The sequence below is a fragment of the Staurois parvus genome, unplaced genomic scaffold, assembly GCF_062004578.1.
Source record: "Staurois parvus isolate SC_StPar_1 unplaced genomic scaffold, SC_StPar_1.0 ptg001418l, whole genome shotgun sequence".
Lineage (NCBI taxonomy): Eukaryota > Metazoa > Chordata > Amphibia > Anura > Ranidae > Staurois > Staurois parvus.
In genome coordinates this window covers 161,395-182,999 of record NW_028319214.1, presented here as the reverse complement: position 1 = coordinate 182,999, position 21,605 = coordinate 161,395, and the positions used below count along the sequence as shown (strand labels likewise).

Here is a 21,605-nt window from a genome sequence, read left to right as displayed (position 1 = left end):
ATACACTCTCATGGCTTCAACTACCATCTCTATGCCGACGGCACGCAGATCTATCTCTCTACCCCTCACCTCACCCCTTCAGTCTCCACCCGAATCACTAGCCTACTGAACGACATATCGGATTGGATGTCACTCCACTTCCTCAAATTAAACCTTTCCAAAACCGAGCTCCTAATTTTCCCCCCAAGCCCACACCCCCCCCCCCCCCGACTTCTCCATCACAACCAACAATGCCACCATCAGTCCCACCCCGCAAGCCAGAGTGCTAGGTGTCATCCTAGACTCCAATCTGTCTTTCCAGCCCCAGGTCCATTCGCTGACAAACTCATGTAGACTTCTCCTCCACAACATCTCCAAAACACGTACGTTCCTAATCTCCGGAAACCACTAAGCAACTCATTCACTCCTTTATTATATCATGACTTGACTACTGTAACTCCCTCCTCCAAATCCACATCCCCCAGAGGAAGCTAGGAGTCCCTGTAGCGTAACGCGTAGGGGAGGGGCGGTGACGTTATCACGCATCCACAGAGGAACGGCGAGTATATTTACTGCAAGCAAACACATCAGCCAGGCTGTCTGAAGCACGATCTTGATACATTGTATGCAAAGCGTTATTTACATTTACACAATGTGAGTGGGAGATCAAAGAGCAATAAATCACTTATATCCCGGATAAGACACTATGTTTCTTTTCCGTTCTCTGCATGTTCCGTATATGGAGGAATAAACAAAGCAGCCAGTGAAGAAAGCACAATTGAGAAAGCTGAGCTGAGGAGAGAGGAGAGGAGACGAGGGAGAGGTTCAAGCTGCCAACACAGACTTATCACATTAACTAAATTGAATAACAACACCATCTCAAATTTAAAGATAATAATTGACATTCCCTTTTTTTTTTTTTTTAATGTTTTATTAATTTTTTATTATTTTATTCACATAGAGTTGACATTCCAATTTTTCATTAATTTTTTATTAATATTTGTTATAATCACATATAATTTTTTAATTCATATTTATAAATTAATTTATGTTAATTGTATATTTAAGCACCATAGAAGTAATTAATGATTGGATTATAGGTGGTATATTAAGAAATTCACACAACCAAAAAAGGTTAATCACAAAAGGTTGATAATATTGGAGCGCGGTACAGTATAAGAATTCATAGTTTCCCTCCTCACCGGCTTACCTCACCGCAGGCTATCCCTGCTCCAGTCTATCCTGAATACTGTGGCCAGACTCATCCACCTTATTAACCACTCCATATCCGCCACCCCCCCCCCCCCCCCCACCAATCCCTCCACTGGCTTCTGATTGCCCACCGCATAAAATTCAAAATGCTAACATTGACGTACAAAGCTGTTCACAACACTGCCCCAAACTACACCACCGACCTCATATCCAAATACCACCCAAAACGTACTCTCCGCTCCTCACAAGACCTCCTACTCTCTAGTTCCCTGGTCTCCTCCTCCCATGCCCATCTCCAGGACTTCTCCAGGGCTTCCCCCATCATCTGGAACTCCCTACCCCAATCCATCAGACTATCACCTACTCTCCTCACCTTTAGGCGCACCCTGAAAACCCATCTCTTCAGGGAAGCCTACCCCGCCCTCAGCTAATTGCCCATCTCCTCCACTCTTCTTAGCACTCCATCCCCCACAGCTATTTCCTCCTGTACCACTATCCCCTCCCTCCTAGATTGTAAGCTCCAAGGAGCAGGGCCCTTGAACCCCTTGTGTATTGAATTGTATTGTTACTGTATTGTCTCCCATTGTAATGTACAGCGCTGAGCAAACTGTTGGCGCTATATAAATACTGTATAATAATAATAATATTGATTTTACAAAGCGGTTTTTAATTGTATTGAATGTGAGTGCATTTGGGCACATAATAAAGTAATTTAACCTCAAAAGGATAAGGCACTATCTTTGCATTTCTCTCCCACTGAGGAACATCTAAGGAGGAAAACAAGAGAGTAGCCGCAGGAGAGAGAGATCCCTGTGGGGATAGGAGTACGGGGAGCCAACTGAGAGATATCCACCACTCTTCATATGATGCAACACAGGTTTCAAAAGTTCCATAAGTGAACAAAAAGCGCAGTAAGCCTGTCATAAGCTAATAAAGAGGTGAGCGCATAACTTTATCATACTAAGGAATCACCGTAAGTATTATTTAATTTGACTCACATCACTGGGAGTTGTCACCTTATTTCAAAAGAGACTTTTTTACACTATTCACTATTTATTTTTTAGGAGTCACTATATATTTATTTGATCACATTGTTTTTTGGATTACATTGTTTTTGGATTTGATCATTAGGATGCTTTTGGGACTATTATCAAGATAATGTAGTTTGTTTCCTATGTTTTAGGGATATATTGAGCTGATTTATATTTCACACATTTGACTCTGATTAGGAGTGCAACATTTATTAGTCATTTCTTTGGTACCTATATACACATGATTAGAGGATGTGTTTGATGTCAGAGAACCTATATTAATTACAATTAGTGGCTCAAAAGTAACACTCAATTCTGGGTTATGTAGGTACCCAAATTCAGAGGGCTGACTGGGGGAACCTGGATATCGGATTCCACTATAGTAGGTTAACAGTGGTACCTCTTCAGAAAGGGATTTACCTCAAAGACCTGATTCAGTGGCCAATATTTAGAAAATCCCAAAAGAGAAGGTATAGGGAAAAACAAAAGCAGGGGTTGCTAGAGAGAAATCAGAAATAGAGAAGAAGAGAGGTAGAGCAAGAGTAGCAGGGTCATCGTTCTCTCGGTACTAGGCACTTCAGAATTGCCTCATTGGGAGGCTGGCAGTTCGTTCAGGTAGGCATCAGTGTATACAAAATAGTTCCATTGGGCGCCAAGTGTCCGTACAGGATTCCTCTGTGTTTCGCACTGTGGCCGTAAGTTCCTCCATATCCCGAAGCAGATTGACTCTGAAACCACAGAGCCCTTCAGAGTAGATCAGTGCCCCTCCAATACAGCGGGATACATGCCTTGGCTGCATTAAGGAGCTGGATCATCAGGAAGGATTTTTACTTTTTGATGGGTCACTCCATCAAGTGCAACAAGCAAGCCGCTGGGTTATCGTTCAAATCCACCGCAGTAAGCTGTTTGATGACTTAGGTCACATCACGCCAAAAAGACCGAATTCCCGGACAGGACCAAAAAAATATGGATCCCCCCTGCACACCACATCGCCAGCATGTATCTGGGATCTGCGGAGAGATATGATGGAGTAAGGAGAGCACCCTGTACCATCTGGTGAGAACCTCTAACTAGACTCTTGGACCATCGTGGCTATAGAGTACTTTTGAGCTAAGTGGAGATTTTTTTTCTTCTGATTGGAGTTGAAACTTAAGTCAAGCTCTGATTTCTAAAGGAAGCGAAGCGTATAAACTTCTACAGGGTGTGTGAGGATAGTGTATAGAAGGGAAAGTGAGCGATGAATTGGTTCTCCCTTGTGGCACAGCAGTTCGAATCCAGTTAAAGGGCGATTAATACCTGGGAGATGAGATAGCCGACTTAGGAAGTGCTGCAGTTGAAGTCCAGAGGGGGGTCAACCAATCGAGTATGGTCTGTTGCAGTCAAACGCCCTTCAGATGTTATAAAGTCAGTGAGATGGGAATAGCCTTGGTCAGTGAGATGGTGAAATTGCCCCTCTCAGAGGCCAGGTGTAAAGTCCGCGTTACCCACAATGCGAATCATGGGTGAAGGGAGTGGAGAAGCTGGGGTGGCTCGAAACGTTGCCCTGGAGAGCAGAGCACAGCCATCTAAAGCAGTGTGCTTACAGTGAAGCACAGGGACACAGGACGTAGTGAAACAGCACACAGTTAACCCTTTGATCGCCCTTCATGGTAACCCCTTCCTGCCCAGTGCCATTAGTACAGTGTCAGTGTTTTTTGTAGCACTGTATTGGTGTCACTGAGGATGTCAGTGACACCAAGTCAGTTCCCCCCAGTGTCAGAATGCCCGCCGCAGTCCCGCTATGCCGCTCGCCACCATTACTAGTATAAAAAAAACCCCAGTATCTATACCACCATTTGTAAACGCTATAACTTTCATGTAAACCAATTAATTTACATGTATTTGGATTTTTTTTAGCAAAATGTTGCAGAATACATTTTGGCCTAAATTTATATTTTTTACTGGACATGTTTAATAGCAAAAAGTAAAAAATATTGTTTTTTTCGCAAAATATTAGCTTTTTTTATATAGCGCAAAGAATTAAAAAAACGCAGAGGTGATCAAATACCACCAAAAGAAAACACAATTTGTGGGAAAAAGGACACAAATTTAATTTGGGTGCAGTGTTGCATGACCGCGCAATTGTCAGTTAAAGTAACACAGCGCCGCAACGCAAAAAAATGGCCTGGTCAGGAAGTGGGGGTAAATCCTCAGGAGGGCAAGTGGTTAAAACCGAGCTCATATTATTTACACAGGTTCTGTGGCTAATTAAGTTGGGAATTAAACTCACTTATGCAGGCCATAGACGGTTCGCTTATCAGCTGAATTTTTAACCAAAAAACAAAACATCGTTCTGTTGCCACCAATGATTACGAAAATCAGGCATTTTTCGTAAATTTTCCAGCATGACCAATAAAAGAAACTGGAACTGCAAAAATCGGCTGATGACATTTCCCCACTAAAGGTTTCAAATATTGTCCGATTATTCTTTCAGACGAAAATTCGGCCGATAAACAAACTGTCTATGGCCTGCATTAGTGCCTTATATGCGTTAACCCCTTCGCGCCGGCACCTCCCGTCCCTTTAAGGGTTTCAGAAGGCGGGAGGAGGGCGGGGTTTAGGGTCATGTGGCGCCATCACGGCGGTCACATGATCGGGAAAGGTCCCGATCGAAAGAGATCGGGACCTTTCCTTAAGTACCAAACATATGTGCTGGGAGCATGCAGGGCACACGTTCTCAGCACATATGTTCTTCTTTAATAGAACGCCAGGAGGTCACACATTTGCGTTCGACCAGCGTGAAGAGGTTAAATTAGCCTCAGAATCTGTCATTAACACTTGTTCAGTTTTAAAGGGATGAGCTGGCAACCCTAGATAAGGGTGGATATGATTTAAGTAAAAATAAATACTTTAGAACCAGTTTAAGGTCATCTTTGAGCTCAGAAACAGACAAGAACAAAGATGGAAACACAGTGAAGCCAAGAGAACAAGAACGAGGCTTGGACCGTAGATGCCCTCAGAACGAGGCTTGGACCGTAGATGCCCTCAGAACGAGGCTTGGACCGTAGATGCCCTCAGAACGAGGCTTGGACCGCAGATGCCCTCAGAACGAGGCTTGGATTGCAGATGCCCTCAGAACGAGGCTTGGACCGTAGATGCCCTCAGAACGAGGCTTGGACCGTAGATGCCCTCAGAACGAGGCTTAGACAGTAGATGCCCTCAGAACGAGGCTTGAAACCATATCAAGACTAAAGCTTGGAAGAGAGCGAGAACAGAGCTTGGACCGCAGACACAACCAGAACGAGGCTTGAAACACTGAACTAGCTACAAGAGGAAACGAGGCTTGGAATACTTAAACAAACATAAACAAGGCTTAGAGGACAAACACTACGAGAACGAGGTTTGGATGACAAACACGAGAACGAGGCTTGGACGACAAACACGACGAGAACGAGGCTTGGAACACGGAAGTTGGAAAGCGTGACTACAAGGCCAACAGATACAGAGGAGATGTGATTAAAATTAAATAACTAGATAGAATGTATACATGGGTGGAAAAACATTAGAGCTAAGGAAAAACGGGACGTAGTTATCTTCTCTCCTGGGCTCCGCCCCCGGGTCACATGCTATGCTGACTGATCAGAGGCTGTGGAGGGGGCGGGGCAGGAAGTGGAATAGTAAGTCACATAGAGGAAACTTTATGTTACATTGTAGTGTGTGTGTCGCTGTGTATATCGTGGTGTATGTAGCTATCCTCTGTACACGGTGCTGTGATTGGTCCTTCCTCTTCTACTATGTGTATATCTGTGTCTCCTCTAGGAGCACACATTGTACAGCTGCATATGACTGTACACACCTGTGTGACCTCCTCCTATGTATTCTACACCTTCCCTGCTATGACCTGTGTCCTGTATGGTGTGTACTTTCCTGGCAGGATCGGTGTAGTGATGATGGAGTATTAGCCCTCACAACAGACATGAGGAGTCTTACCATCCAATGCTTCAAGTAGAACTAAAAGGCAAAACTTGTTTTTCATTTTGGATATTATTATTATACAGGATTTATATAGCGCCAACAGTTTGCTCAGCACTTTACAATATAAGGGAGACAGTACAATTACAATACATTTCAGTACAGAAGGAATATGAGGGCCCTGCTCGCGGAGCTTACAATCTAAAGGAAGGGGGAGGTGATACAAAAGGTGATAGCTGTGGGGGATGATCTGGCGGAGGTGATTCAAGTACAGGTCTTAGGTGGAGGTGGGGTAGGCTTCCCTGAAGAAGTGAGTTTTTAAAGTTTGCCTAAAGGCAGACAGGGTGGGGGCTGACCGGACATACTGTGGTAGGGAGTTCCAGAGGATGGGAGAGGCTTTGGAGAAGATCTGGAGGTGAGCATGGGAGGAGGTGATGAGGGAGCTAGAGAGGAGGATATCATGGGAGGAGCAGAGTGGGCGATTTGGATGAGGTTGGTGATGTAGCTAGGGGCAGTGTTGTGGATGGCTTTGTAAGCTGTGGTTAGTAGTCTGAATTTTATACGTTGGGTTAGTGGAAGCCAGTGAAGGGATTGGCAGAGAGGGGCAGCAGTCGCTGATCGGTTGGTAAGGTGTATGAGTCTAGCAGCAGCAGCATTCATAATAGACTGAAGGGGGGATAGCCTGTGTAACGGTAGACCAGTGAGGAGGGAGTTGCAGTAATCAAGGAGGGATATAACCAAGGTGTGGATAAGTTGTTTTGTGGTGTTATTGGTCAGGAAGGGGCGGATTTTGGAAATGTTCCATAGGTTGAGTAAGGGGGGGGGGGGTAGACCCCTGTCAGGTTATTTTGGAGAGATTTCCCTTCTTTTCCTGTCCCATAGCCAAACAGGAAGTGAGGGGAAGTCCCTCCAAAGTGAACAGAACTAGTGTCCTCATTGGAAGATTTCCCTTCTATTCCTCTTCTGTTGACAACTCAAAATTTGGGATTTTCTTTTGCTTTCACTCTAAGTGATAATGGTACACAGGACAAACAGAGAGAGTGAGTCTCCAATGGGGGCACAGAGCAATACAAAATCTGACATGTTCTCATCCCTCTAAACTCTATCCAACCGCAACAAGAAAAAAAAAGTGCTAGCTTTTGTTTATACCTAAAATCACTTCATACCCAAACATTATATATTTTCTGATGGCTAAGGCCCTGGAAAAAAAATGGTGGCAGTTGCATTTTTTTCTGTCACACAATTTTTGCGCAGACATTTATCATACTTACATGAATTTTAGTGCACACAAATACTAAATAATAGATATCAAACATGTCTAGATTTAAAATTACGCATGCCTGTGAAATGGTGACAAGCTGCAGTACCTAGAAATCTCCTTAACCCCTTTGCGCTTGCGCCTCCTGGTCCTTTAACAGTTTCAGAAGTCGGGTGCGGTTTTAGGGTGATGTTACCGCTGTGATTCACGGTCACATGATCGAAAAAGGTCACGATCACAAAGGGAGATCGGGACCTTTCCGTGAGTCACGGACATATGTGAAGGACGCACACTTTTAGCACATATGTATTTTCTAATGGCACGCAAATATACAACCGCTCAGCGTCAAGGCCCAGACGCTGAGAGGCCGCATATTTGCGTGCACTCGGCGTCTAGGGGTTAAGCTATGCTTTAACCATTTGAATACCGGGCAATTTTACACCTTCCTGCCCAGGCCATTTTTCAGGTTTCAGCGCTCTCACACTTTGAATGACAATTGCGCGGTCATACAACATTGTACCCAAACTAAAATTTTATCATTTTCTTCACACAACTAGAGCTTTCTTTTGGTGGTATTTAATCACCGCTGGGGTTTTTATTTTTTGCTGAATTACCAAAAAATGACCAAAAACTTTGAAAAAAAACATGTTTTTCTTTGTTTCTGGTACAAAAGTTTACAAATAAATAATTGTTCTTCATAAATTTAGGCCAAGATGTATTCTGCTACATGTTTTTGGTGAAAATAACCCAAATTAGAATGTATTTTGTAGTTTGTAGGAAAGTTATAGAGTTCACAAACTATGGTATAGATCTGAAAATTGATCAATCCTGAAGTACTGACAGCCAATCTAAATTCTTGAGGTCCAAGAATGTCAGAACAGTACAGATATCCCCCAAATGACCCCTTTTTGCAGAGTAGACAATCCGACGTACTTCATAAGAGGAATGGCCAGTTTTTTTAAGTTGTATTTTTTTTGTCATAATTTTTCGGAAAATGAAAAAATTAAAAAAATTATTTTCACTATTTTATTTTTTACATACTGTCACCAGTGCAGTACAGCATCATCATATAACTGGCATGGCGGTGAACAGGGACACTGACTGTTGACAGTATGAAAAAAAAATATATATATATTTTTTTATTATTATTTTTAATTTTTTATTAAATTTTTTTTTTTTTTAAGATTTTTTTTTCATATTTTACTATGACCAAAGTAGTACAATGTTACCATAGTAACATTGTACTACTTTGGGGAAGTGATCAGTATTTTTTTTTTTTTTTTACAGAATTTGCTTATAGCAAAGAATTACTTTGCTATAAGCAAGCATTTACCTGAATGACATCGATTCATTCAGGTTTTTTTTTTTTTTTGTGCTTAGCTGTGATTTGGCCACAGCTAACCACATGACATGTGCATGTGACCTGCTGTAACCATTCACAGCTAGACACTAGTATACAATGGATGGCATGAATGAAGCCATCCATTGTATACAACTGTCATGTGACCTGCTGTGATTGGTCACAGCAGGTCACATGGTACCGGCAACAGGGGCCGGTACTCAGATCTGTCATCGGCCGTGTCCGAGGTACACGGCCGGTGATAGATCGTGCCGCTGCGCGGCTCTGCAACCGCGCAAACTGCGCCTGTGCGGGAGGACGCCAAATGGCGTACACCCCGGAAAGTGTGATCACCTTCTGGTAGAATCCACACTCACCACAATTGATGGACTCTTAGTTTATATGGCTTAAGAGTCAAATAAACATTTAAGGTGAAGTGTGTTCTCCAGAATAAATCCAAATCAGAGGGAAAATGCTTGCTTTACAATCTCCAGATGACCACCAATGGGACAGATGAAATGCAAAGAAACAATAGGGACACTAATAGTGTAATACTGCAAGACTCTTTAATATAATTAAAACCAAGGGGTATAATGCACTCACATTGGACAAGATAAAAAGAAGCCTTATAGGTATGAACTTTTCCTCATCAGAACTATTGGCACTTTATAAATACTGTATAATAATAATAATAATAATCAGAAAGTGTTTGGACCAACTCAATAAATGGCTCCCACATGAAAGCAAAATAAACTGGCAGCAGTGCGGTATCCACCATAAACCTTTTCTCAAATACCTTTATCCCAATACCCTAATAGTCCTCACTCCAAATATCGTCCAAAAATATGTCCAAAATACATCGTCCAAATATTGCATGAAATATCCAATTCAATTCGCCACTCCAGATCCAAAGTACCTCAAAAAATATAAAACTAGATATAGTGCATTACCCTTACATTTTCAAATATTTAATCAGTGACATGTGATTACATGCAAAACCAATATTCCAGTGAAAAAAATAAATTCTATATATGAATTAATATATTCACACAACACTCTGTGAAATTCAACACAACAAAAAGTGATTATGAGCACATCACAAATAAATCAATGAAAAAAAAATATATATGAAAAAATTATAGTGAACACTCCGTGACTCCCCACACTTGTGAGGTCATATATTATATTCTCCTTGAAATCATAGCAAACCTAACAACCTGTGAAAGTGATATTATTCAGTGGTGCCACACAATAGTGGGATTCAAGGCAATTACCCTCTTGCAGCATAAACCAGCATAGACCAGCACTTCAGGGTTTGTAGTGTCAGCTTCCACCCTGCGGGTATGCCTATTACAGTCTCCCCAATTCCTCGTGCGGGTAGAGAAGAGAACCATCAGTGGAGTGTAAAGGGTAATTAACAAACTTTTATTAAAATCTTACATTGGAAATTAGAAAATCCATCCATCCATCCCAGCAGTTCTTTCAGCTAAACATCCAATAACAAAAATGGCCGCGCCGCTCCTTCCGGATTTGCATCTGACATCACGTCCCTGACGTGTTTCGTCACTTCTGACTTCTTCTCAAGGGATCCTGACGTCTAGGAAGCGGCTCCTCTTATCCTGCTCTGTATTACTGGCAGGAGGCACGAGCCACCATCTTACATTGGGGCAGCCACCGCCAATTTTGGCAAACAAACCTTATTTCAGAGTTCATCCTGATGGCATGATCAATTAAACTAAATTTACAATATCACTATATTATCCATAAAACAACCCTTAAATACAAACAATTACAATACACATACTAACACTCAACTTCATATAAATATTCCAGTGTCTCACAATATAAAATATACATTATGTGTATGCCCTGAGTCTAAATACTACCTTATTAATCCTACCAAACCCTTATTTCTAAAATGTTCCTAGTTAAAACCATCTATACTTTAAATAAAATCAACTAGACTTTTATTAATGTAATTATACATATATATTTCATATACATTATTTTATTATTATACGTCAGTGCCCTCTACTGGTCTCACTGAAATACAGTAACTTAATTTTCAACTAAAATCGAAATAGAGTCAAATTAAAACCACCTTTACATACCATAATACTAAAATATAGTTAAATAATTCCTACACATCTACACTCTTACATAAATCTTCTTTTATATTTTTATATTTAACCTAAATTCATATGATTAATCAATATTTCATTTTTATTATTTCACAATATTATCAACTATTTTCACGTTTTATTAATTTTACATAACATTTTATTAAAATAAATCCTTCAATACTTTCCAAAAACTGAATATTATAGATTCTTATTTTAATACTAGCCTATTACAAATCAGAAATGAAACAATTCAGGTCCAATTCAATGTTTAGGCCTCTAGGCTTCAAAGTATGCAGCTGATAAATCCAGAATGTATTATTGTGCGATAACATCTGTACTCTGTTCCCTCCCCTCCAATGGGCCTCTACAGTGTCAATCCCACAAAATCTCAATTTACTTGGATCTGAATTATGAAATTCTTTGAAATGTCTTATATATTTTATGAAGTACTTTGGATCTGGAGTGGCGAATTGAATTGGATATTTCATGCAATATTTGGACGATGTATTTTGGACATATTTTTGGACAATATTTGGAGTGAGGACTATAAGGGTATTGGGATAAAGGTATTTGAGAAAAGGTTTATGGTGTTTGTACTTTCAAGGGTGAATATGGGTGTAACATGTTACGAAAGGTGAACTTATCATTTACCAGTTGTGTATTGCACCAGAGGCTTCCTGAGGGGATGAAGAGAAGGGAACCACTGCTGCTATTCACCAACTTGTATTACAAACTTTCATGGTTGAAGTCAGGACAACCTGGCATCCTTGCACACAGCTTTGTAAGGGCTCAGTATGCGTTACCATTACAGTTCCAAGCCCTGTAAAAATGATCAGGCGGCTGTAGAGCTTCTGGGATCACTTTTACATAAAAAGCTGATCGCTAGCGCTACAAAACAATACCAGGATCGTGGCTTCAGCTGCAGCCATGGTCCAGGTATAAATGCTTGTTCCCTGGGTCATATATACACTGCTCAAAAAAATTAAAGGAACACTTTTTAATCAGAGTATAGCATCAAGTCAATGAAACTCCTGGGATATTGATCTGGTCAGTTAAGTAGCAGTGGGGGTTCTTAATCAGTTTTAGCTGCTTTGGTGTTAATGACATTAACAACAGGTGCACTACATGGGCAACAATGAGATGATCCCCAAAACAGGAATGGTTTTACAGGTGGAGGGCACTGATATTTTTTTCCCTACTCATCTTTTTCTCTAGTTTTGCATTTGACTAGGTCAATGTCACTACTGGTAACATGAGACAATACCTGGACCCTACAGAGGTTGCACAGGCAGTCCAACTCCTCCAGGATGGCATATCAATACGTGCTATGCCCAGGTTTGCTGTGTCTCCCAGCACAGTCTCACGAGCATGGAGGAGATTCCAGGAGACAGGCAGTTACTCTAGGAGAGCTGGACAGGGCCATAGAAGGTCCTTAAGCCATCAGCAGGACCGGTATTTGCTCCTTTGTGGAAGGAGGAACAGGATGAGCATTGCCAGAGCCCTACAAAATGACCTCCAGCAGGCCACTGGTGTAAATGTCTCTGACCAAACAATCATAAATGGATGTCATGAGGGTGGCCTGACCACCCAACATCCTCTAGTGGGCCCTGTACTTACTGCCTCGCACCATAGAGCTCAATTGGAATTTGCCATTGAACACCAGAATTGGCACGTCCGCCACTGGCGCCCTGCGCTTTTCACAGATGAGAGCAGGTTCACACTGAGCATATGTGACTGACATGAAAGGGTCTAGAGCAGCCGTGAAGAATCTTATGCTGCCTATAACATCGTTCAGCATTTTGGTGGTGGGTCAGTGATGGTCTGGGGAGGCATATCCATGGAGGGACGCACAGACCTCTACAGGCTAGACAATGGCACCCTGACTGCCTAGGTGTTGGGATGAAATCCTTGGACCCATTGTCAGACCCTACGCTGGTGCAGTGGGTCCTGGGTTCCTCCCGCTGCACATCAATTCTTGGCCTCATGTAGCGAGAGTATGCAGGCAATTCCTGAAGGATGAAGGAAATGATACCATTGAATGGCCCCCACACTCGCCTAACCTAAATCCAATAGAACACCTCTGGGATATTATGTTTCGGTCCATCCGATGCCGCCAGCTTGCACCTCAGTCTGTCCAGGAGCTCAGTGATGCCCTGGTCCAGATGTGGGAGGAAATACCCCAGGACACCATCCGTCGTATCATTAGGAGCATGCCCCAATGTTGTCAGGCATGCATACAAGCACATGGGGGCCATACAAACTACTGAGTACCATTTTGAGCTGCTGCAATGAAATTTCACCATAATGCTGCATCATTTTTTCACTTTGATTTTTGGGGTGTCTTTGAATTCAGTCCTCTGTAGGTTGATCATTTTTCTCTTCCATCAAACGATGGGGCATCCTTACATTCCTAACACATTACCCAGTCCATATCAGTATAGATATCCAGCATGAGGTTTTTCCTCCTTGAGATCTAATGTATTTTCAGAGTGTTCTTTTAATTTTTTGAGCAGTGTATATATACAGTAATAGGGATGGTTTAGCGAACTGTTGGCGCTATATAAATCCTGTATTATAATAATAATAATAATATATACAGCCCAGGGCTGCAAAGCAGTTACAGCAGCAAAATAGCACTGTTTTTAGACTCAGAATTCTTGGCAGTTGGCAGAACATTAATCCGATAAAATTATCTCCTTTTCCAGCATTATGTAATGCGGCTATACAGGGTCCCTTTGCAAGGAACAGACATACTGTGAATAGTGATGGCAGATATTGGTGGCATTGTGTGAAGATCTGTACAAACTTTTAACTGTGAAAATGTTTCTCATTCTGCTGAGCTGGTCTTGTGATTTACACATTTGTCACATTGCAAGGATAAGAAGCAGACCCCATTGTTCAGAGTCTGTAGCTACTTATGCCTTCCTTACAGTCACTCATTGATGTGTGAATGAGCATAATCATGCTGCACAGGTCCTATGTGTTCCCTGCCCCCTCTCTAGACTATTTAAACACCTTTGCCACAGCCCCCAGTGCCTGAAATATGGTTTAAATACCTCTCCTTCAGCCCCCACTGCTTGAAATATGGTTTAAACACCCCTCAGTCAGCCCCAGTGCCTGATATATGGATTAAATACCTATCCTTCAGATCAATATAATCAAACCTGAATCTCTTGGACGGTCTTTAGGGAATCACAGGAACTACGGGATCTCATCACAGTGTGAGGCCCTGGCATGTTTGGCCTCTTTATTTGGCTGCGCTCCTTGGGGGTCATCTCCTGCTTGTCCTCCCCTCCCCTTTCCCTCCTATCCCCCCTCTTCTTACATTCTCTATCTCTAACCTGATCCTCCTACGACTTCTTTTGTCCCACTACCTTTATGTTCTTTTCTCTCTTTTTGCTCCATGTCTATGAGTGGCCAAGGACTTATAATATGTGGTCATGGAGTTTATTCCAGTCCCTCCTTTGTATTTTGATTATGTAGATTTATGTAGCGATTTCAGCTGTCGCCCATCTTTACACAGGAGAGGTTTCTGTAGAGACTGTGTATATATTATGTATATACTGCTTTGTTGTATATCTGATCATGGATGCTACTACACATGTGCCTTTTCCTGCCATTGATAACCTTATGGTACTATAATATGTAATGTAGATGACCGGACTGGTTTTCTACTTATTATATACCTTTAGATATTTTTGTGATGAAAATGTTTCTTAATAAAATCAGATTTAACATAAATACTTCTCCTTCAGCCCCCGGTACCTGAAATATGGTCTAATCAGCGATCCTCCAGGCCGCAGTACCTGAAACAGTCATTTAGCAGCACTGAGCAATGCAATGGCTGACAAGTCCAATATTTGTAGTGTTCAGGGGACTGCTGGAAGATGATATAAAAATACATAATAATAAATGTAGTGATTTGTGAATGACAGGAGCTCCCCTTTAAGCAGATGTTTCTGCCTGTTGTCCTCTGTGCTCAGCAGTAATGCCTGACTTTTTCTTCTAGCGATGCCTGGCCAGTCACTGTTGCGGGTCCTGTATGCCAGCCTGGCAGTGAGGTGCGCTGGGACTTTCCGTTCCTCTCTGGCACTGGCCAGTGATCAGAAATGTCAGCAGCATCAGCCACAGGTGAGACCATTCATAATAAATATCCACACTCTGAACTTGCCAAGCCAGCGATATGACAAAATGTCCATCTACTTTATCGATATCTCATTTATTTATTTATCACAGGTGCTTATATAGCGCCGTCAATGTGCACTTTACATATATATTGTACATTCACATCAGTCCCTAACCCTCAAGGAGTGTACAATCTAAGGTCTTTAACTCACCTTCATACATACACATACTAGGGCCAATTTAGACAGGAGCTGATTCACCTACCAGCATGTCTTTGGAGTGTGGAAGGAAACCGGAGTACCTTGAGGAAACCCACACAGGCAGAACATACAAACTCCAGGCAGGTGGTGCTGTGGTTGGGATTCGAACCAATGACCCAAGTACTGCCAGCCGGAAGTTATAACCATTTAGCCACTGTGCTGCCCACACTCATCTGCGTTATGTAACACTGTTATCCTTTAAAACTACATTCCCATAATCCTCTACACACCAGCTAAAATATCAGTCCAGCACTGGCTGCTAAAACAAGAGACAGGGTGGAGAGGGCTGAAGGACTGATACAAATGTCATCTTCAGGCTGAGACGCCATATCACCTCCTGCACCCCCCACACCCCACAGTGACTGAGACACCTGCACTGCATTGAGGAGCGTGGCTAAATCGTGACTTGCCCCTGGTTCATATCTGTGCGGGTGGTGCCACTGCGGATCCACACAAAAATCCGTGAAGCCGCACAGAGGAATGCGGACCCGTGGGCAGGTGCCATTAATTCTAATGGCACGCCGCCCGCACTGGAAATCGCAATTGTACTGGAAACCGAAGTTCCCGTGCGGGCTGCCTTTCCGAAGAAGTGCAGGGACTTCTTCCCTGCATGTCTCGGGGCACTGGAGTCCATTCAAATGAATGGGCTCTCGTGCCCACGCAAAATGCGGCCCGCAGGAACGCAGAGATGTGCACCTAGCCTTAGAACAAAGCCAATTTTTGCATAATATATTTAAAACAAAATGTTTATTGATGGTAGTTGCACATATAACAGCCATAGGCTGACCATACATTATACAATCTGATTGTACAAACTGCTTTAGATCTACCATCAACTATATAGTGCAAAATACACACAAACATGAAAACATGCAGGTGGGTAGGCATGGAAATGCTGGAAACCCAGGGACCATCAGCACAGCAGCAGTAGACCCCATCCCAGGTCTTGGACACTGCTACTGCTGTAGGCACTCCTCCAGAGACCTGGTCTTTAGAGGAGTGCCTACAGTGGTAGCAGTGTCCAGGTCCTGTTATTCACCATGCCGGTGACCAAGACTGGGGTCTACTGATGACCTGCTAATGATCCCTGGGATCTGGGCTTCCATCATTTCCATGCTTACCCACCTGCATATTTCGATATTTGTGAGTGCAATTTTACCTTTCAATAAATTCACGTTTTATTACATATCACTCTATGAAGTTTGTTCTTACTTATTTGAATTTCTACGGAACACCCTCTCCTGGTTTGGCAGCAGCACCTCCATGGTCAGATCAATGGATATTTAAAGTATAGGTTCACCTTTAGTAACATGTTACTCCCATATTCAGGGCAAAACATGTTACTAAAGCACCTGTTGGCACCCTAACCTGATTCCCCATTGTGACGGCGGGCGGGGGATTTTCTCCCTGCACCCCTGTCACATTTCAAATACAGAGTGTCCGTTCGGGGCTCTGTCCACACAGCCATGTCATTCATTCACAGAGTTCTGTGAATGAATGATCTACAACTAGTGCAAAGGCCTGCCTGATTTGACATGAAATAAAAGTATCTGTTAGGTTTTTTCTCATATTACATAGTTTTAGTACCTTTCAAAGAGATTGCACAAGCTCTGTACAATCAGATTGTATTGTGTATGCCCAGCTTTAAATACTCAATTTAGTTATATATGTTTTTTTTAATATTATATATCTATAGTAGGGAGCTGCAAAATTAAGGTATTATTATTAGAAAATATTTCTATAGTGCACATGCTATGGGTTTGAGAGCCCACAGAGGAGGAATCTGTCTCCGATGGTCAATTTGTAGTTTTATCTGTACTGACAAGTTCACTTTAAAGTGTCCCTGTCTTCCCTAAAGAGTCAGTAGGGTTACCCTGAGACCCAAAAACACAGCTTTAATGACTTCTACAGTAAGAGAGGACAGGTTCACTTTAAGCTTTGGCAACCATTAACTGCCTATAGCTGGCTTCAGGCATGGCATTTTTTTTCATTCTTCCAGTAAGCTGAATGCAAAAAATAAAACAAAAAAAAACAGATTCCTCCATCCATACAGGTAGATGAAGGAATGCTCCCTGCCATTGTATTCTGACAGTGGGACCCATCACTGTCAGAATATACTGATCAGCGGCTGCAGCTGTCAATTGAGAAAAGTTTCCAACATTCTTCTTTGATAGATATGGATCAAATGATTGGCTTCTTTTGAGCAGGGATGGCCACACACAGATGAAAATTCCCTGGTGAACCAGCCAAATGTCCATCAGTCTATAGTCACCTGTAGTGAGATTCAGAAAACAGAGTCTTGACTCCCAGTGTCGGCAGGCTCAGAAGACACTGACAGAGGGGAAGGTTGACCACACAACTGCCAGTAAGGAGTACTTTCTCCTTCCTCTGTCGTAGACATTGTACAGACACTAACAGACAATTTAGGTAACACTTGAGCTCACTTTGTCTGATGTCTCCTGTTTTTGCGTTTTCTCTGGTTAGCGACCATATTGCGCCAGTGATGGAATTGGCAGTGATGAGGTGCAGAGATCACAGAAAGCTCAGAGAAATTCAGCCACTATATTTTCCCGGATCATTGACCGCTCCATCCCAGCAGATATCATCTATGAGGATGATCAGGTAACAAAGCACAGACCATCATGGGGGGCCTTAGTAGTACTGCTCCACCCACTAACAACCTGCTTTTTTTTTCTTGCAGTGTTTGGCATTCCGGGATGTGTCCCCGCAGGGTCCTGTGCATTTCCTCGTCATCCCCAGGAAACCGATCGCCAGAATAAGTGAAGTGACAGTTGGTGACACACAGGTAATGCAGAGCCACTGTAGGGGGGGTCAGCACAACCATACCACAGTCAGATCTGATGTCAGAAATGACAGCTGGTATACCACACTGCTTTGGGGCATGCCACAGATAATTGCTGATTTATCAAAACTACCATCGAACTGTCACCTTGTTTCCCCTTCCCAGGGTATAAAAGGTGAATCCTAATTGGTTGACGTGGTGAATGGTCTAGTTCTGCCCCTGGTTACATTCTCCAAGCCATGCTGTGTAGCAGTGATCACAGAGATATGAGCCAGAAAGGAGGCAATTACTGTTCTGTTTTTTCTCTATAGCTCCTGGGTCACCTGCTAGTAACCGCCAGTCACCTAGCACAGAAGGAGGGGCTGACTGAGGGCTACAGGATTGGTGAGTGCTGACTATGGCATGGCAGGAACAAGTTGGAAAGGGATGTGCATACAGATCCCTGTTTATGTAAAGCTATGGGGTGGACAAAATAATGGAAACTTAACAATATATTGCTAGGAAGGTCCTAGTAAGAAATAGCACTATCCTCTCACAGGTCACCATGTAATTTATGCAGAGATGTAGTCACAGGAGTGCCAGCTTCTGTAGAGGAGTTTATTTACTGGAGCTGGTTCACTCAGAACCTCGTGCACCTCTGCATGGAAACAATCAGCTGACAGGTTTTATTGCTAAAGCCTAGTGTTACTAAATCACAACTGTAAAATCAGTCTGTATATGCAGTAAAGCATGCTTGTTATACTCACTGTGGAACCTAAGGGGTTAATCCTCTGCATTGTGTAAAAACACTGTTTGATCCTGACATCTCTGATCCTCCCCTTCTTCCAGTGTCCTCTTATCTCCTGATAAGATATATCGTGTAGAGTCACTCTGCACATGCTCAGTTTGGTGTTTGTTAGAGGTTCCCCCCCCCCCCCCTTGGGAGAGTGCATGTGATCAGTACAGGGCCAATCAGTATTGTCCAGTCAGGGGTTCTGCATCCTCCTAGAGCAAAATGAAAACTCCTCCTACAAGCTTGAACCGGTGCTCTGCTGGACACTGCCAGAAGTCACAAGACTGTGCTAACTGCTGATGAGAAAAAGGTATTTAGCAGTTTATATTTACTAAAATAATTGAATTTCCACGTTCTGTGTACTGTGGGAGACCAGATAGAGTGGACGCAGGCTCCTGGGTTTAGTAACACTTTAACCTAACCAGCTGAGGTTAGAAGCTGATTGGCTACCATGCACAGGTCGCATGAGATTCTGAGTGAACCAGCTTTAGTAAATCTCCCTGAGCCTGGCATCTGCACAAAAAAAGGTGCAGGACCCTTTTTTTGGTCCGCACTAGAATTAGATCGCATGGGTATTCACACCCATGCGATCAAATTCTGCACATCGCACCGTGTTTTGTGAACCGATTTTGAGATATCAATAACTTAACACACACCAGTGGTTCACATGAATGGGGTGCGATTGTGATGCGGTGTGAAATTCGCACAGAAACCGCTGCAAATTCCACACCGCATCAGTGTGAACCCAGGCTCAGGGTTCTTTTGTGGCGTTTGCCTTAAGCTTGTTTCTTAAAGTTGGATGGAGTGAGGAAGTTAGGGGTTAGATCCTCTGAGTTCTGTGTCCTCTGGCTAGGAGGGCAATTCTTTCAAAAGAGACAGAGACAGTAATAAAATGTCTGTCTGTTTAGCAAAGCTGGTGATCTTCACCTCTCAGCTCATGTTTGGTAAGTACCATCATTATATATCACAATCTTCCCCTAGGCCCAGGGAAATAAAAACTGACCCAGTAACACACCATGGTCCTGTAATGCCATATTTATGTGAGTGTGCACCTCCGGGTTTACCTGCTGGAAGCCTCTGATAGGAAGAAACAGCAAACATCCAGGTAACGTGCCTCATTTGCCCATTCTTCCCAAGCATGGATGAAACAGCTTCAAAAGTAAACTTTTCATCAGTAAAGTAGCAGCCAATAAAACCAGTGTGAAACTGTTAGTGGAAAGGCACTCATGGCTGGGCAATTCATAGAACTCCATCCTGATATCCAGCACAGGAACCAGACAATAACCTCTAACACAAGACAAAACAAAATGATCAAATCTAGTTGGAGCTGTGGGAGGAGATGAACTGTCCTCAGTATATTAATTGCTACACAAATATGAGTTCAGGCACTTGGTGTCCAGATGTTCTTTGGCTGCACTGTAGATTCACATTTCAAAATGGCAACAAATATCTTTATTTTAAATATAAAAAGGATGAGAGACTATAGGTGGGATCAGGGTGCTGGCTATGTGGGTAGAGTGCAGGGGAACTTGTTTGTGTTACTCATTTTCAGGTATTTTGGCCACACCCCTAATCCCTTTCCCCATATATGGCACTATCGTAGCTGGTAGTAGTAGACCTTCCACCCATGTTGTCCCAAGTCTCTTTCCTGTCATAGCTCCTATCCAACCCCACCCCTTATGGACTTGTTTGTTTCTCTTGCAGTTATCAATGATGGGAAGCAGGGGTCGCAGTCTGTCTATCACCTTCACGTGCATGTAATTGGCGGACGGCAGATGGGCTGGCCTCCAGGATAACCTCTCTCCAGATCTGGAGGAAGCAGAAGACAAAAGAACGGTGGCTAATTTCTATTCAGATTGAATACAGTGTATGCAACTAATAAACTATATGCAGAAATTATTGTCTGCCTGTCGGTACTCTGCCAGGTGATGGGGACAGGGACACGTAGCCACTGACTCTAGTTAGAACAGATCTCATCTGATGGAGATTGTAGCACCGCATCGCATTTTAAAGATTAGTGTTTTTTTTATTTTTCAGTACAGAAGAAGCTGTACCCAACCAAGAACACATTAATGAACACTGCAAAATGTGCAACAAACAAAAATATGAGCAAAGTATTTCCCAAAACTTTACCTGTACAGTGTACTGTCCGTCATTGATTCAAGATGGTGAAAACTACCCCCAAATCTCACACGCAATTTGTCCTGACAGATCCCTTAGAAAGTGCATATAGAGGCTTGTCTTTAAAGTTTTGGATAGAGTAGAGAAGGGTTAGAAAAAATGCAAAGTTTTTTTTTTTTCTATAGGATAAGTTCACCTTTTAAACACAAAATAAAATGATATTTTTTTTACAGGTGAAAAAAAAAAAGAAAATGTGCATTTATTACTTTTTGTTTCTGGAGCCTGGAAAGCAATGCACCAGCGTTCAGCAGAGCGCTGGTGCCATGCAGGTCTCCTGCAGACCACCCGTTCAATGAGTAAAGAACGGTGCATAATCTCTTTCATTATTGGATTCAAGCCCGGAATCCAAGAGGCAGCCGCCAGCATCGGGACTATGGACAAAACAGGCTCCACTTCCATCCCAGTATACGTGCAGATTGATGAACGCCCAGCACGAGCATGTGTTTCAGTGTCCCCTGCAGGACTAGGTGTATGGCGCCAATGCGTCTGACTGGTAGTGACGTCAACGCTTTTCACTGATGGGCGTAGCTTACTCAGCTTCGTCAGGACCAATAGAATGCATAGCTCGAGA

General features: G+C 42.7%; 1 protein-coding gene across 1 annotated transcript; it reads left to right on the top strand.

Moving 5' to 3' along the window:
- Positions 1–5,721: 5,721 nt before the first annotated feature.
- LOC149436097 (uncharacterized) lies at positions 5,722–20,749 on the top strand. Its single transcript, XM_089661970.1, has 6 exons — positions 5,722–5,878; positions 14,903–15,024; positions 17,763–17,900; positions 17,980–18,084; positions 18,393–18,465; positions 20,558–20,749. The coding sequence occupies exons 1-6, from the start codon at positions 5,830–5,832 to the stop codon at positions 20,647–20,649; spliced, it is 579 nt and encodes a 192-aa protein (XP_089518096.1). The 5' UTR covers positions 5,722–5,829; the 3' UTR covers positions 20,650–20,749.
- The last annotated feature ends 856 nt before the right edge of the window (positions 20,750–21,605 follow it).